Source organism: Oncorhynchus gorbuscha, linkage group LG06, assembly GCF_021184085.1.
Source record: "Oncorhynchus gorbuscha isolate QuinsamMale2020 ecotype Even-year linkage group LG06, OgorEven_v1.0, whole genome shotgun sequence".
Classification (NCBI taxonomy): Eukaryota; Metazoa; Chordata; class Actinopteri; order Salmoniformes; family Salmonidae; genus Oncorhynchus; species Oncorhynchus gorbuscha.
Window position 1 is genome coordinate 66,604,663 of NC_060178.1, and position 16,163 is coordinate 66,620,825.

At 43.1% G+C, this 16,163-nt stretch overlaps 1 protein-coding gene across 1 annotated transcript in view; it reads left to right on the forward strand.

Moving 5' to 3' along the window:
• The first annotated feature begins 351 nt into the window (after positions 1 to 351).
• LOC124037224 (galactosylgalactosylxylosylprotein 3-beta-glucuronosyltransferase 2-like) overlaps positions 352 to 16,163 on the forward strand; it is a 30,413-nt gene continuing 14,601 nt past the window's right edge. The window contains exons 1-2 of the mRNA XM_046351891.1: positions 352 to 1,499; positions 15,449 to 15,593. Of these exons, the coding sequence (XP_046207847.1) occupies positions 975 to 1,499; positions 15,449 to 15,593 (670 nt within the window). The 5' untranslated portion in view covers positions 352 to 974. The remainder of the gene's footprint in view (positions 1,500 to 15,448; positions 15,594 to 16,163) is intronic.

Sequence of the window (16,163 nt, forward strand, 5' to 3'; positions counted from 1 at the left end):
ACTTGTTCACATAAGTAATTAGTGTTTATTTCAAGATTATTTACGATAGTGGGTGGCAACGAGACCGAGTCTAAATGAATGTCATGCTGTAGGCTACTGATTTCCCTAGCTTCCAGAGAGATATCTTTATTTCTATTCATTGAATTCTGCCAGCTCAATTGGTCTGGTGTGGACAACTTGCAGTGCAAATCAAAGTTTCGATTATCATTTAGAACGAAAGCAAACGTTTTATCAAAAGATGGTGCTTCTCTCTCTCTCTCTCTTTCTATCTCTCTCTCTCTCTGTCTGTCTGTAGGGTGAGTTTATCTCCATCCTCAGCGGACACTGACGTGCTTCTCTAGCAGCATAACAAAGTCTCCCTTTCTCCCTCCCCTCCTCCTCTCTTTCTCTCCCTGTCCATTCCAATCTTTCCCGTCCCCTCTCATCGCTGTCTCTCCTCTCTCTGCACTGACGCTCCCGCACCTGCTTCTCCCCACTGCCCATCAGACACCGAGTTAAGCCGCATTCATCCCGGGAATGATGTCCCTTTCTCCCAGACACTACGGGAGTAGCGGCCGGTGGATATCTGCGAAAAGCTATTTCTGGTTTATCGAAAAGGTTGTGGGTTGAAGGCATGTGAAGACTGCGTTTGGGATTAAATGTTGTTTTTTGAGGGGTTCGTTTCGTCGCTCTCGTTCGAGGGATGTGAGGCACTTCTCCACTTTCATCTGGGAAGAGACTCATCAGCAAACAGTCCCTACGGGACGCGGACGTGACTATGTTTTCATAACCCTAAACGGGATGAATTTTGATATTTATTTGTGTATTGGAGATAAACAAAGTCTTAATTTCTAAAAATGGGATTTACGTGGTCTCTTAAAATAGCTTTGGAGAGTGCAAATTGTTGTTGCATGATCGTGGTGGGATGCTTGGATGTGATGGAGTGAGTGAGATAGAGTGAGTGCACCGCTCGTTTATCACCTAACTTCGGCAAAATGAAATCGCTCTTCTACAGCCGCTTCTTCATTCTCCTGCCCTGGGTCCTCATCGTCATCATCATGATCGATATTGACACCAAGAGGACACCCGTGCGAAGTCCAGTCCTGGGCCGCGCCGGGGGCGCACAGCGGCATGACAGAACCAGACTTCCTCGGGCCAATCGCTCCGCTCTCCCAGTAATCTACGCCATCACTCCGACCTACAACCGGCCAGTCCAGAAAGCTGAACTTACCCGGCTCGCTAACACCTTCTGCCAGGTTCCTCGCTTCCACTGGATCGTAGTGGAGGACTCGAGCGTGCGCACAGAGCTGGTGGTGCGCTTTCTCTCCCACTCCGGGATGCCATACACACACTTGAACATCTTTACGCCCCGCCGGTTCAAACGGACCGGGATGCCTCGTGCTACTGAGCAGAGGAACACGGCTCTATCATGGCTACGGTCACATCGCTCTCGGAAGGACGTTGGGGTAGTATTGTTCGCAGACGATGACAACACATACAGTCTGGAACTGTTTGAAGAGGTAATACAGCACATTAATGACAGATAGGCTACATGGCATGTGATGTCATTCACACAAACAACAAAGTTTTCTAGTACAAGAGTTTTCAGTTAGCCTATCTGTGCAATCAGGCAAAGTATTGAAATAAGCCTGGGATATATTCTTGGGTCATCTCTGGTCCTTGAGGGCCACTGTGTCCAGACACTGATTCTGGATAGAACAAAAACCTGCACATAACTCAACCCAGAGTTAATTTGCCTAAAACTTGTTTTGAGCAAGTTGGCTCTGTGATCTTCTAAATAATTTTCTCTTCAAATAACCTAATCGACAGCAGGGGCTCATCTCTCATTGATTTAAAAACGTGGTTGTGCATCAGCAGTTTTTTGCTTGTTATGTCAGTCACTGACAGTCACTCAATTAGCCCATGTCAGCTAAAACCTTTTAGATTGGTAAGTTAGCCTAGCAGCCTGCTATCTAAATTTGTCGTAATTATGGTCGAATAACCGACTGGGGGGTGGCGCCATTGATCATAGATACCACATTGCAAACATTGTGTCCACCCTATGGCAAAAAAAAGTAGAATTGTAGGAAATTAGCTGTAAAACTGCACATTTTTCTCTCAACCCCACGGAAAAGATTATAGAAATGCATGAAATTAGTTATACAATTGCAAAATCTTCTCTCCGCACCATGAAAATGTGTAGTATTACAGCAAACTTGCTTTAAAACTACAACCTTTTCTCTACGCCCCATGACATAATGTGTACAATTGCAGGAAATGTACTTTAATTAAAACATAAATGTTTTCTCTTCACTGTCAAGAGGGTGGCCTTAGGTTTTTAACCTATATGCTATCAGACCTCAGGATAAGACTCCTATGCTGACAGTTCGAAGTAACAAATGTTTATTACAAAAACAGGGGGCAGGCAGATGTCAGTATTCCAGCTGGAATCCGAAAGGTACAGAACGGCAGGCAGGCTCAGGGTCAGGGCAGGCAGGCTCAGGGTCAGGGCAGGCAGGCTCAGGGTCAGGGCAGGCAGGCTCAGGGTCAGGGCAGGCAGGCTCAGGGTCAGGGCAGGAAGAATGGTCAAAACCGGGAAAACTAGAAAACAGGGACAAGAGAGAAAAACAGGAGTACGGGAAAAAACACCGGTAGGCTTGACAAGACAAGAAGAACTGGCAACAAGAAAAACAGAAAACACAGGTATAAATGCACAGGGGATAATGGGGAAAAAGGGCCGAAGCCTGGAGGGGGGTGGAGACAAGCATAAGACAGGTGAAACAAATCAGGGTGTGACAAATGCACTGTAATTTAAGATTTGAAACTGCTAAATTGTCTCTATGCCCCATAGGAAAATGTGTAGAATTGCAGGAAATTACCTTGAAAACTAGAAAGAAATGATTGGATTTGAAGAGGGGGCCCCAAGACTTGGTTAGTCAAATCAAATAAATTGTCTGGGGTCATATACACCTGGTTAGCAGATGTTATTGCGAGTGTAGTGAAATGCTTCTGCTTTTAGTTCCGACAGTGCAGCAATATCTAACAAGAAATCTAACAATTCCACAACAACTACCTAATACAAAGAAATCTAAGTAAAAGAATGGAATAAGAATATATACATATACGTATATGGATGAGCAATGACTAAGCAGCATTGGCAAGATGCAATAGATGGTATAAAATACAATATATGCATATGAGATGGGTAATGCAGGACATGTAAACATTATTCAAGTGGCATTATTAAAGTGACTATTGATCCATTTATTAAAGTGGCTAATGATTTCATGTCTGTATGTAGGCAGCAGCCTCTCTGTGTTAGTGATGGCTGTTTAACAGTCTGATGGCCTTGAGATAGAAGCTATTTTTCAGTCTCTCGGTCCCAGCTTTGATGCACCTGTCCTGACCTCACCTTCTGGATGGTAGCGGGGTGAACAGGTAGTGGCACGATGGTTGATCTTCCTGTGACATCAGGTGTTGTAGGTGTCCTGGAGGGCAAGTAGATTGCCCCGTTGATGCGTTGTGCAGACCACACCACCCTCTGGAGAGCCATGAGGTTATGGGCGGTGCAGGTGCCATACCAGGGGGTGGTGTAGCCAGACAGGATGCTCTCAATTGTGCATCTGTAAAAGTTTGTGAGGGATTTACAGTGAGGGGAAAAAGTATTTGATCCCCTGCTGATTTTGTAACTTTGCCCACTGACAAAGACATGATCAGTCTATAATTTTAATGGTAGGTTTATTTGAACAGTGAGAGACAGAATAACAACAACAAAATCCAGAAAAACTCATGTCAAAAATGTTATCAATTGATTTCCATTTTAATGAGGGAAATAAGTATTTGACCCCCTCTCAATCAGAAAGATTTCTGGCTCCCAGGTGTCTTTTATACAAGCAATGAGCTGAGATTAGGAGCACAGTCTTAAAAGGAGTCCTCATATTCTCAGTTTGTTACCTGTATAAAAGACACCTGTCCACAGAGCAATCAATCAGTCAGATTCTAAACTCTGCACCATGGCCAAGACCAAGGAGCTCTCCAAGGATGTCAGAGACAAGATGGTAGACCTACACAAGGCTGGAATGGGCTATAAAACCATCGCCAAGCAGCTTGGTGAGGAGGTGACAACAGTTGATGTGATTATTCGCAAATGGAAGAAACACAAAAGAACTGTCAATCTCCATCGGCCTGGGGCTCCATGCAAGATCTCACCTCGTTGGAGTTGCAATGATCATGAGAACGGTGAGGAATCAGCCCAGAACTACATGGGAGGATCTTGTCAATGATCTCAAGGCAGCTGGGACCATAGTCACCAAGAAAACAATTGGTAACACACTACGCCGTGAAGGTCTGAAATCCTGCAGCGCCCGCAAAGTCCCCCTGCTCAAGAAAACACATATACATGCCCATCTGAAATTTGCCAATGAACATCTGAATGATTCAGAGGACAATTGGGTGAAAGTGTTGTGGTAAGATGAGACCAAAATGGAGCTCTTTGGCATCAACTCAACTCGCCGTGTTTGGAGGAGGAGGAATGCTGCCTATAACCTCAAGAACACCATCCCCACCGTCAAACATGGAGGTGGAAACTTTATGCTTTGGGGGTGTTTTTCTGCTAAGGAGACAGGACAACTTCACCGTATCAATGGGACGATGGACGGGGCCATGTACCGTCAAATCTTGGGTGAGAACCTCCTTCCCTCAGCCAGGGCATTGAAAATGGGTCGTGGATGGGTATTCCAGCATGACAATGACCCAAAACACACGGCCAAGGCAAAAAAGGAGTGGCTCAAAAGAAGCACATTAAGGTCCTGGAGTGGCCTAGCCAGTCTCCAGACCTTAATCCCATAGAAACTCTGTGAAGTGCCTTGTATGCATCGCGGAAGTTAGAGTAGCAGTGATCCAGAGTTTTGCCAGCACAAGTACTGCAATCAATCAATATGCTGATAGAATTTAATTGGTCTTGTTGTACAATTTGCTTTGTTAAAATCCCCAACTAAAATAAATGCATCCTCAGGATATATGGTTTCCAGTTTGCATAAAGTCCAGTGAAGTTCCTTGAGGGCCGTTGTGGTATCGGTTTGAGGGGGGATATACGCGGCGGTGACAATAACCAATGAGAATTATTTTGGGAAATAATACGGTTGGCAATTCATTCTAAGGAATTCTTGGTGAGGTGAACAAAATGACTTGAGTTCCTGTATGTTGTGACAATTACACCATGAGTGGTTAATCATGAAACATACACCCTCACCCTTCTTCTTCCCAGAGATATGTTTATTTCTGTCGGCGCAACGCACAAAGAATCCCAGTAGCTCTACAGACTCCGACAGCATATCACGAGAGACCCATGTTTCCATGAAACAGAGTATGTTACAATCCCTGATGTCTCTCTGGAAAGCAACCCTTGCCCTAATTTCATCTACCTTGTCATCTAGAGACTGGACATTAGCGAGTAATATACTCGGAAGTGGTGGGTGGGATGCGCTCATTACCATAACGCAATGTTAACTATTCATGAAAATCGCAAATGAAATGAAAGACATATATTCACTCACAAGCTTAGCCTTTTGTTAACAACACTGTTATCTCAGATTACACATAGGTACACAAACATTTGTGTAAGAGTATTGATAGCTAGCATAGCATTAAGCCTAGCATTCAGCAGGCAACATTTTCACAAAAACAAGAGAAGCATTCAAATAAAATAATTTACCTTTGAAGAACTTCGGATGTTTTCAATGAGGAGACTCTCAGTTAGATCGCAAATGTTCAGTTTTTCCAAAAAGATTACTTGTGTAGGAGAAATCGCTCCGTTTTGTTCATCACGTTTGACTAAGACTAAAATCAGAAAATGCAGTCTCTACAACGCCAAACTTTTTACCAAATTAACTCCATAATATTGACAGAAACATGGCAAGCATTGTTTAGAATCAATCCTCAAGGTGTTTTTCACATATCTATTCGATGATAAATCATTCGTGGCAGCTGTGTTTCTCCTCGAAGCAAACGAAAAATACAAGCAGCTGGAGATTACGCAATAATTGCGGCCACCTGGTAGATGTAGTCTCTTAAGGTCAATCTTCCAATGATTTGCCTACAAATACGTCACAATGCTGTCGACACCTTGAGGAAACGACAGAAAGCTCATTTGTGATCCATACACAGCCATATAAGGAGACATTGGAACACAGCACATTCAAAATCTGGGGCACTTCCTGTATGAAATGTAATCTTGGTTTCACCTGTAGCATTAGTTCTGTGGCACTGACAGACAATATATTTGCAGTTTTGGAAACGTCAGAGTGTTTTCTTTCCAAAGCTGTCAATTATATGCATAGTCGAGCATCTTTTCGTGACAAAATATCTTGTTTAAAAGGGAACGTTTTTTTATCCATAAATTAAAAGAGTGCCCCCTATATCCAAGAAGTTAAGATTTTCTGGGCCAACAATGTAATAAATAATACATAAAAAAAAAAATACTGCAAAGGTTCCCAAGGACTAGAAGTGAGGCGGCCCTCTCTGTTGGCACCATCTTGTCCGGTCATGTCCTGCAGCAGTCATCGTAAAACTCCTTGTATGCTATTTTTAATCGCACTCTAAAGGTCGGAGCTGTGTTATGATTTTGAAGGGGTCCCTAGTGAAAGTGCTATCAAAAAAAGGGGTCCCCGGCCCCAACAAGTTTGGGAAAGTTTGTCTTACGTTACGATTTGGGAAGATAAAGAGCCTTAATCTGTGCCTAATCGCAATGTCTAGCCGCAGCTCCAACGATAGGACTGTGTAAGTATCAGTTACTTGATTGGCTGATAGTCAGCCTGCTCACCCCACCTCAACCAGGACATTACAGAACTCCTCTCCATGGTAATAATCTGTCGTAGTTTGGTAATGACCTGTCATATAGTGTTAATAACCTGACATATAGTGGTAATAACCTGTCAAACCTGTTATGCAGTTGATTTAAGCATTGCACAGATGGTGCCGCTGTCAAACATAGGATTTTCATATAGCAGTTTTGTGTCCAAAATAAATAATATAGAGATAGACCACATTAGAACTGAATTTGTAGTCAATGAGCAAAAAACATTATGAATAGCCTATAAATGCATACTTAATATCATCCTATTCAATTCTCTCATAATACCAACACCATTCAATTAATACTAAGTGAGTGAGTGATGTCACTATAGGCTTACTGATTTTAGAAGAGGTATCTGATCATGCTAGACGCGATGAAACAACACCTGAAAGAGATTCTGTTATTTCTCTCTTATGTATTATGTCTGAGCTGAAGAGGAAACCATCCAGAAACAATTTGCATAAAGACAGATTATTGGATGTTTTCTCTGTTCTCAAGCATTAACAAGTCACGGCTCGGTGCAAATCATTATGTGTGCGAGACATTCCGCCAGCTTTGCTGCCTCGAAATGGGGTGTCAGCAAACAGAGTCATCCACATCATAGCCTAGCCTACCTCTCTCCTCTCCCCACTCACAGCCAGGCCAGACGGCTACATTTGGTGAGTTTGCATTTTGCCCTCCGGCTGTAGGGAGTCGTGAGCTCGCTGTAGCGCTAGAACTGCAGCATTGTAGTCAATACTGAATGTCTCCCAAGTGTTTAGTTAAACTAAGTCTGTCAGTCAGAAATATGTATTGGTCTGACTTGGAAACTACTGCAACCAGACAGCTTGTCAAATAAACCTGTTCACTTAAAGGCTTGAAGGAAATGGCAGGCCATTTGGCTTACCGATGGCTGAAAAGAAGAGGACACAATTTGATCTCTCCTGCCTCAACTTGGGTATAAACGACTTGCTGAAATGAGAAGACTATTGATTGGTGTGAAGATAGGCATACATATGCGACAAGAATTGGACTTGAAATACACTGACACATCGTCAGGACAAATTAAATCAAGGGCCATAGTTTCGGAGTGTACAGTAGGCCCATAGAGAGGGCACAAAGGAACTGCAAGACAGAACAGAAGAGCAAAATCCAATTCCATCAAACCGATGTGAGCAATTATCATAATTACATACTGGATAGTTTTCTTCTCTCTGGGAGCTAAAGCAGAAAGGAGAGAATCTCACAGAGAGAAATTGTCCGTGGCTGAGTGGATGGAGGGGAGAAGGGAGAAAGAGAAGGGTATTGTAGTGAAGACGATAGAGGGGTGAGAAAGGTGGAGGTGAGAGGGTTGATGAACGCAGAACTTCATCCAGGGGAAGGCCTGCCAGCTCAATGACCTTTCCATCACGGTTGACAACTCCACAGTGTCACCCTCCCAGAGTGCAAAGAACCTTGGCGTGACCCTGGACAACACCCTGTCTTTCTCTGCAAACATCAAAGCAGCTCCTGCAGGTTCATACTCTACAACATTGGTCAAGTACGAACCTACCTCACACAGGAAGCGGTGCAGGTCCTAATCCAGGCACTTGTCATCTCCTGTCTGGACTACTGCAACTCGCTGTTGGCTGGGCTCCCCGCTTGTTCCATCAATTCCATGCAACTTAGCCAGAAACAAGCAGCCCGCCTGGTTTTCAACATACCATGTTCTCTCATCACCCCACTCTTCCGCACACTCCGCTGGCTTCCAGTCAAAGCTCACATCCACTACAACATGGTACGTATCTACGGAACAGCAAGAGGAACTGCCTCACCCTACCTTCAGGCTATGCTCAAACCTTTCACCCCAACCCGAGCACTCCGTTCTGCCACCTCTGGTCTCTTGGCCTTCCCACCCCTGGACTGGGCAGCTCCTGCTCAGCCCAGTCCAAGCTCTTCTCTGTCCTGATACCCCAGTGGTGGAACCAGCTTCCCCTTGACGCTAGTACAGTAAAGTCCTTGCCCATCTTCCGAAAACATTTGAAACCCTCCCTCTTCAAACAGTATCTTAAATAATCCTCCTCACCTTGACCCCCCCCCCCAAAAAAAAGCACTTAACCAGCACTTGCACTTGACCGCCACCCCCCCCACCCCAACCTGTTATAGCTCGGGCTCTACTGGTTGCTAGGTTATTGGAGAAAAATGTACGTTCAATGCCTTTGATGTATGGTTGTCCCTCCTAGCTATCTTATTAATCACTCTATATAAGAGCGCTGCTAAATGTATAAAATGTAGCACTCACATCTGTATCCATGAAAAGCTTTAAACTGCTGGTCATTGCTCACATCAACACCGTCATTCCAGACACTCTGGACACACTCAAATTTGCATACCGCCCGAACAGATCCACAGATGATTCAATCTTTATTGTACTCCACACTGTCCTCTCCCAACTGGACAAGAGGAACACATCACGGCGTACACATCACGGACAAATTGAAATGGTCCACCCACACAGACGGTGTGGTGAAGAAGGCCCAACATAATTTTTTCTTGTCACCTAAAACCCTCACAAACATTTACAGATGCACAATTGAGAACATCCTGTTGGGCTGTTTCATAGCCTGGTATGGCAACTGCACTGCCCACAACCATAAGGCTCTCCAGAGGCTGGTGCGGTACTAAAATGTGATGTGGTCTGCACAACACATTACCGGGGGCAAACTACCTGCCCTCAGGACACCTACAGCAACCGATGTCACAGGAAAGCCAAAAAGATAATCAAGGACAACAACCATGCGAGCCACCTCCTATTCACCCTGCTACCATCCAGAAGGCGAAGTCAGTACAGGTGCATGAAAGCTGGGACCGAGAGACTGAAAAACAGCTTCTATCTCAAGGCCAACAGACTGTCAAACAGCCTTCACTAACACAGAGAGGCTGCTGCTTACTTACAGACTTGAAATCATTGGCCACTTGAATAAATTAATCACTAGTCACTTTAATAATGCCACTTCAATAATGTTTACATATCTTGCATCCCTCATCTCATATGTATATATGATTTTATACCATCTATTGCATCTTGTCTGTGCAGCTCTGTCATTGCTCATCCATATACTTATATGTATATATTCTTATTCCATTCCTTTACTTAGATGTGTGTGTATTAGGTAGTTGTTGTGGAATTGTTCGATTACACGTTAGATATTGCTGCACTGTCGGAACTAGAAGCACAAACATTTCGCTACCCCCGCAATAACATCTGCTAGCCATGTGTATGTGACCAATGCAATTTGATTTGATTTGACCAAGTCTGGAACCAACAGGATCCTGATCAGCTTCTACCCACAAGCCATGAGACTGCTAAATAGTTAAGCAAATAGCTACCCAGACTACACAGTGTGAAAAAAGGGTCATTATCTAACCTGTGTTATCCATCCTGTTACCTAGTCACTTTACCCTTACTCACATGAACATATGTATATTGTATATAGCTAAGTTATCATTAATCATTGTGTATTTAGTCCTCGTGTTATTCTTTTTTTCTATTATTTTTCCTTTTGTCTCTCTGCATTGTTGGGAAAGGCCCGTAAGTAAGCATGTCACTGTTCGTCTACACCTGTTGTTTGCGAAGCATGTGACAAATAACATTTGATTAAATGTATTCCTCCATCCTGTCCTCTCCCATTTCCTTCCTTCTTTCCTTTTCCATACTCTCCCCCTCTTCTCTGTCCTCCTTTTCTCACATCCCTGTCATGTCCTACCCCCCCCTCGTCCCTGTCCTTGTCTATTCCCTCAGGAGCAGTGTGAGTCTGTCTAAATGCTGGCATTGTCTACCCTTCAACCCTAAACCCAATCCACCCCCAGCTGGTTTGAAAGGATAGAGACAGAAACAATCCCCCACACAAACACATCATGCATCATTGCATCACAATTTCATAACCTCTTAATTTTCTCTCCTCTAATTTGATTCATTCTTTTTTTTCTCCCTCTCGCTCTCTCATTGCTCCCGCTATGCATATTAATGACACATGGAGAAGGCTTGATTAAAATCCGAAAGAGCATTTGAGCACACAATGAAATGACAGCTTCTTCTCTGGGGGAGAAACACATTTATAATGGATTTATACTGCATCACTTAAAGTACAATTGTATATGCATACACTTCATATATTACCTCTGTTAATAAAATGGCATAAACAAAGGCAGCCTAGGCATACACTGACTAAGTTGCTACTCAATATTAGATAGATGACATGGCTGCATGTCAAATGGTAAGCTTCTGTATTTCCCCCATTCCCCTGGCTCTAGTCTCTACCACTCAGTCAGATGATGCCTCTGGACAGTACTTCCCTTTCAGATAGAGACCAGGAACTCAGCCACAGTGTCTTACTCCATTTGAATGGGTTCTGGTTTCCTCCATGTCCCATATCGCTATCAAAGAGCCAGTGGATGTTATGGCTCACAAGAACAATATTTTTTGAATATTCACTTTTCCACTTTTATAGCTAGAATTCTCTGCAGATGGATTCTGTCTGAAGGGTATTGACGATCTCAGGTGGTAGAGGTTGATGTTGGTTTTGACAGTCTGGGTCTATGGCTGCAGAGGCTGGAGCGTTTAGTCGCTCTTCACAGTTCCCAGGTCTCCCTATGCTTTTCGCATTGAGGCGCTGGTCCAATTGAACATTCATCCATCTTTCCTCCCTTCCTTTGAAGTCATCACTGATCTGTATGTGATTGGATAAATGAAACCACAGTTCTTTCTTCCTGCTGCTCTTGTCACAATGCTATGCTCTCAGATTAACATATGACTGCTACCCCCGTAGGCACTCCTGTAGATCTGAAAGTATCCGAGAGAAGCAACACTATGATAGATGTTTCCTACTGAAAGGCTGGGTGGAATTTCCACTATATTGCTCACAATTATCCGATCGTGTCAGACTTACAGGAGTGCCTTGTGGGTAGGGCAAGAGGTACATTTGTAATTCAAAAATATCATTTTTTCATTCTTAAGGATGCATTTTAAACACCTGAACCATCCCTTAGTCTCAATTAATTGGAGAAATGATGCATATCCAAATGACCACAGAAGCTGGACAAAACCGAATTAGAACCAAATGAATGTCCACTCATTTCTTTTGCTGATCCCTAGTGTCATCTATATGATTCATCCACAAAAGTTGTATCGGAAACAGAAAGGTGGTGGGGGTGGGGGGGGGTAGTGTCGCGCAAGGTCAAGGGCCACAGCGTTAGAAGAGAGGGCTTCAAAGATGTGTCCATCGCTCGGTGGTAAAGGAGGAGAAGAAGGAAGAGAGAGAGAGAGAGAGAGAGAGAGAGAGAGAGAGAGAGAGAGAGAGAGAGAGAGAGAGAGAGAGAGAGAGAGAGCCTTTCCAACAGTCTGTTGAGTGCTGAGAGTGAGAGAGGAGACACGAACGATGTAGGCCCTGCCCTGACCGTTTGTGTGAAGAATCACACAGCGACATTGTCGCTATGTAATCAAATATTGCCTTGTATGATTTGCCCCTTACAAGTTACTTCCTCCAGGTGGTTTGATGTTCTGAAAAGAGATTTGCACTAGAATGGGATCCGTAGTGGGGCTGGAATAAGGAATGAAATAGTACACACACACAAGCGTACACACACAAGGGTACATATGCACACACAAGCAAGCATATTACAGTGCCTTCAGAATGTATTCACACCCCTTGAATTTTCCATATTTTATTGTGTTACAGTGAAATGGAGTAAATGTATATATTTTTTGTTACTGGCCTACACACCATAACGTCAAAGTGAAATTATTATTTTTGGAAATTCTTACAAATGAATTAAATATGAAAAGCTGAAATGTCGAGTCAATAAGTATTCAACCCATTTGTTATGTCAAGCCGAAATAACTTAAAGAGTAAAAATGTGCTTAACAAGTGTCATGGCCACGACACAAGGCAGATAATTAGTTGCATTGACTAACTCTGTGCAATAATGGTGATTAACATATGTTTTGAATCACTACCTCATCTCTGTAACCCACACATACAATTATCTGTAAGGTCCCTCAGTCGAGCAGTGAATTTCAAACACAGATTCAACCACAAAGACCAGGGAGGTTTTCCAAGGGCTCGCAAAGAAGGGCATCTATTGGTAGTTGGACAAAAGAAACAGACATTCAATATCTCTTTGTGCATGGTGAACTTATTAATTACACTTTGGATGGTGTATCTATACACCCAGTCACTACAAGATACAGGTGTCCTTCCTAACTCAGTTGCCGGAGAGGAAGGAAACCGCTCAGGGATTTCACCATGATTCCAATAAAGAAATAAAAAAAATATATATATATATTTTGGGGTTTTGCTTCCCCCCCCCAATTTCGGGATATCCAATTGGTGGTTACAGTCTTGTCCCATCGCTGCAACTCCAGTACGCACTCGGGAGAGGCGAAGGTCGAGAGCCGTGCGTCCTCCGTAACACAACTCCGCCAAGCCGCACTGCTTTTTGACACAATGCCTGCTTAACCCGGAAGCCAGACGCACCAATGTGTTGGAGGAAACACCATATACCTGGTGACCGTGTCAGCGTGCATTGCGCCTGGCCCGCCACAGGAGTTGCTAGAGCGCAATGGGACAAGGACAACCCGGCCGGCCAAATCCTCCCCTAACCTGGACGACGCTGGTCCTGCCGCCTCATGGGTTTCCCGGTCGTGGCCGGCTGTGATAGAGCCTGGTATCAAACAAGGTTCTGTAGTGACGCAGCTAGCACTGTGATGCAGTGCTATAGATTGCAGTGCCTTAGGCCCTTCCATGAGGCCAATGTTGTAAAACAGTTACAGAATGTATTTCCTGTGAAAGGAGAAAACTTAGGATGGTTCAACAGCATTGTAGTTACTCCACAATACTAACCTAATTGTCTGAGTGAAAAGAAAGAAGCCTGTACAGAATAAAAATATTCCAAAACATGCATACTGTTTGAAACAAGGTACTATAGTAATACTGCAAAAAATGTGGTAAAGCAGTTAACTTTTTCCTGAATACAAAGTGTTATGTTTGGGGCAAACCCAATACAGCACATTGGTGAGTACCACTCTCCATATTTGCAAGCATAGTGGTGGCTGCATCATGTTATGTGTATGATTGTAATCCTTAAGGACTGGGGTTTTTCAGGAAAAAAAAATAAACAGAATGGAGCAAAGGCAAAATCTTGGATATTAATTCACCTTTCAAAAGGACAATAACCTTAAACACATGGCCAAATCTACTCTGGAATTTCTTACCAAGAAGACAGTGAATGTTCCTGAGTGGCCGAGTTACACTTTTCATTTACTGGAAAATGGCAAGACTGGCAAGACCTGAAAGTGTGTTTTGTTTGACAAGTAATTATTTTTTCTCAAAAAAGAGATGGGGCAAAACTATTAGCACCCGTTTTCAATACCTCACCTTGGAAGATAACGGCACTGAGACTAGAATCTTTTATGAGATTTTTACGAACACAAAATCAACATTGCAATGGTTATTTCAGTCTCTGGACTTGAACCCTATTAAAAACCGGTGGTTTGAATTGAAAAGGGGAGTCCAGAAGCGCAGATGAAAGACATCAAGGATCTGGAAAGATTTTTTATGGAGGAATGATCGAGATCCCTCTCAATGTTCTCCAATCTCATAATTATTCTTTAAAAAGGCTCTGTGCCGTTATCCTGGCAAGGTGAGTTACTGAAAGGTATTGAAAACAGGGGTGCCAATACTTTTGACCACTATCTTTTTGAGATAAAAAAATAATGACTTGTTTTTGAGCAACATACAATATAGCTCAGTATATGTATTATCTGTTTTATACTCTTTTTTTTGCTCATCTTTATCAAGGATGCCAATGATTTTGGACTTAACAGTAGTAACTGTGCACACACACACACACACACACAGAGTCTGGGTCTACACTGCTCCCGTCTGTGTGTGAATTCATTCACAGTGAAAATGTACCCAGGTCTTGTTCTACTCTGCTATTTCATTTAGTGTAGAATCCAGAGAGGAAAGCCGTCTAGCCAAGCTTATTTCCTCTTTTCACATTTCACCAGACATCTCTGCTTTTCCACAAGAGCTAATCAAAAGGGGACCATAGTGCTCTCCCAGAAGTTTGGTTGGTGTGTAAAACCCATCATTTCAGATAAGCAAAAGGGTGTGATGGGTCGGCACTCAAAAAGATGTTGCATAAAACGTACTTAAATGTTTCATTTGTTGTATTTTTATCACTGTATAAGAGATAGCATACACAGACGTTTGCAGCCTTCAGTGTGTGGATACACATTTGTCTTGGAAAATTATATTTTTCAATGAAAATAATACGCAAAAATTAATATTTTTTATTTTCCACAAAATAAATGTGGTTGTTGATCAACTTCACAGATTTATATATTTTGTAAGGGGGGCAGGCAGTTCTACATATGGACACATCTCAAAAGTCTAAAACAGCCTTCTTGTCTGCTATCCTCTATCTACACTGATATGAAAGAGCTGGACAAGCCTGGAGAGAATTCACACCAATAATCCTATCGCTTTGACCTCTCCTGTGTTTTCGGATCAGTGTGTCTGTCTGTGAGGCCCATGGGGCTTCTGTGTGTTTGTGTTTGTGTGTCTAACCCTCTCTACCACTCTGTTTCTCTAGATGCGTTCAACACGGGGTGTGTCAGTGTGGCCAGTTGGGCTGGTCAGTGGGCGGCGGTACGAGCGTCCCATAGTGGAGAAGGGCAAAGTGGTGGGCTGGTACACTGGCTGGAGGCCCGACCGTCCCTTCGCTATCGACATGGCAGGTAAAATGCATTTACTGTAGTTAGTCATCTACGGTAGTGGAACAGACACCAGTGGTTCCATTTCAGTTGTTCAACTTCTTACAGCACAGCTATTGGGAGTTTGTACGCTAGCGACCTCTACTGAAGAACATAAGAATCATGCCTGACATTGCCAATGAACACCGTGACTCACATTTATTTATTTTAAACATCGGAAGACTAAATTTATCAGGCTTTGCTCCAACTTAATTGTCCCACTTAAGGAGGGTGTAGTCATCCTTCTGGATGTTGCGAGTTAAAATTTGGTAACTATACTAACCAAAATATAAACGCAACATGTAAAGTGTTGGTCCCATGATTCATGAGCTGAAATGAAAATCCCAGAAATGTTCCATGCGCACAAAATGACTACTTATCCCAAATTGTGGACACAAATTTGTTTACATTCTTGTTAGTGAGCATTTAGCATTTCTCTTTTGCCAAGATAATCCATCCACCTGACAGGTGTGGCATATCAAGAAGCTGATTAAAAAGCATGATCAATACATAAGTGCGCCTTGTGCTGAGGACAATAAAAGGCAACTCTAAAAT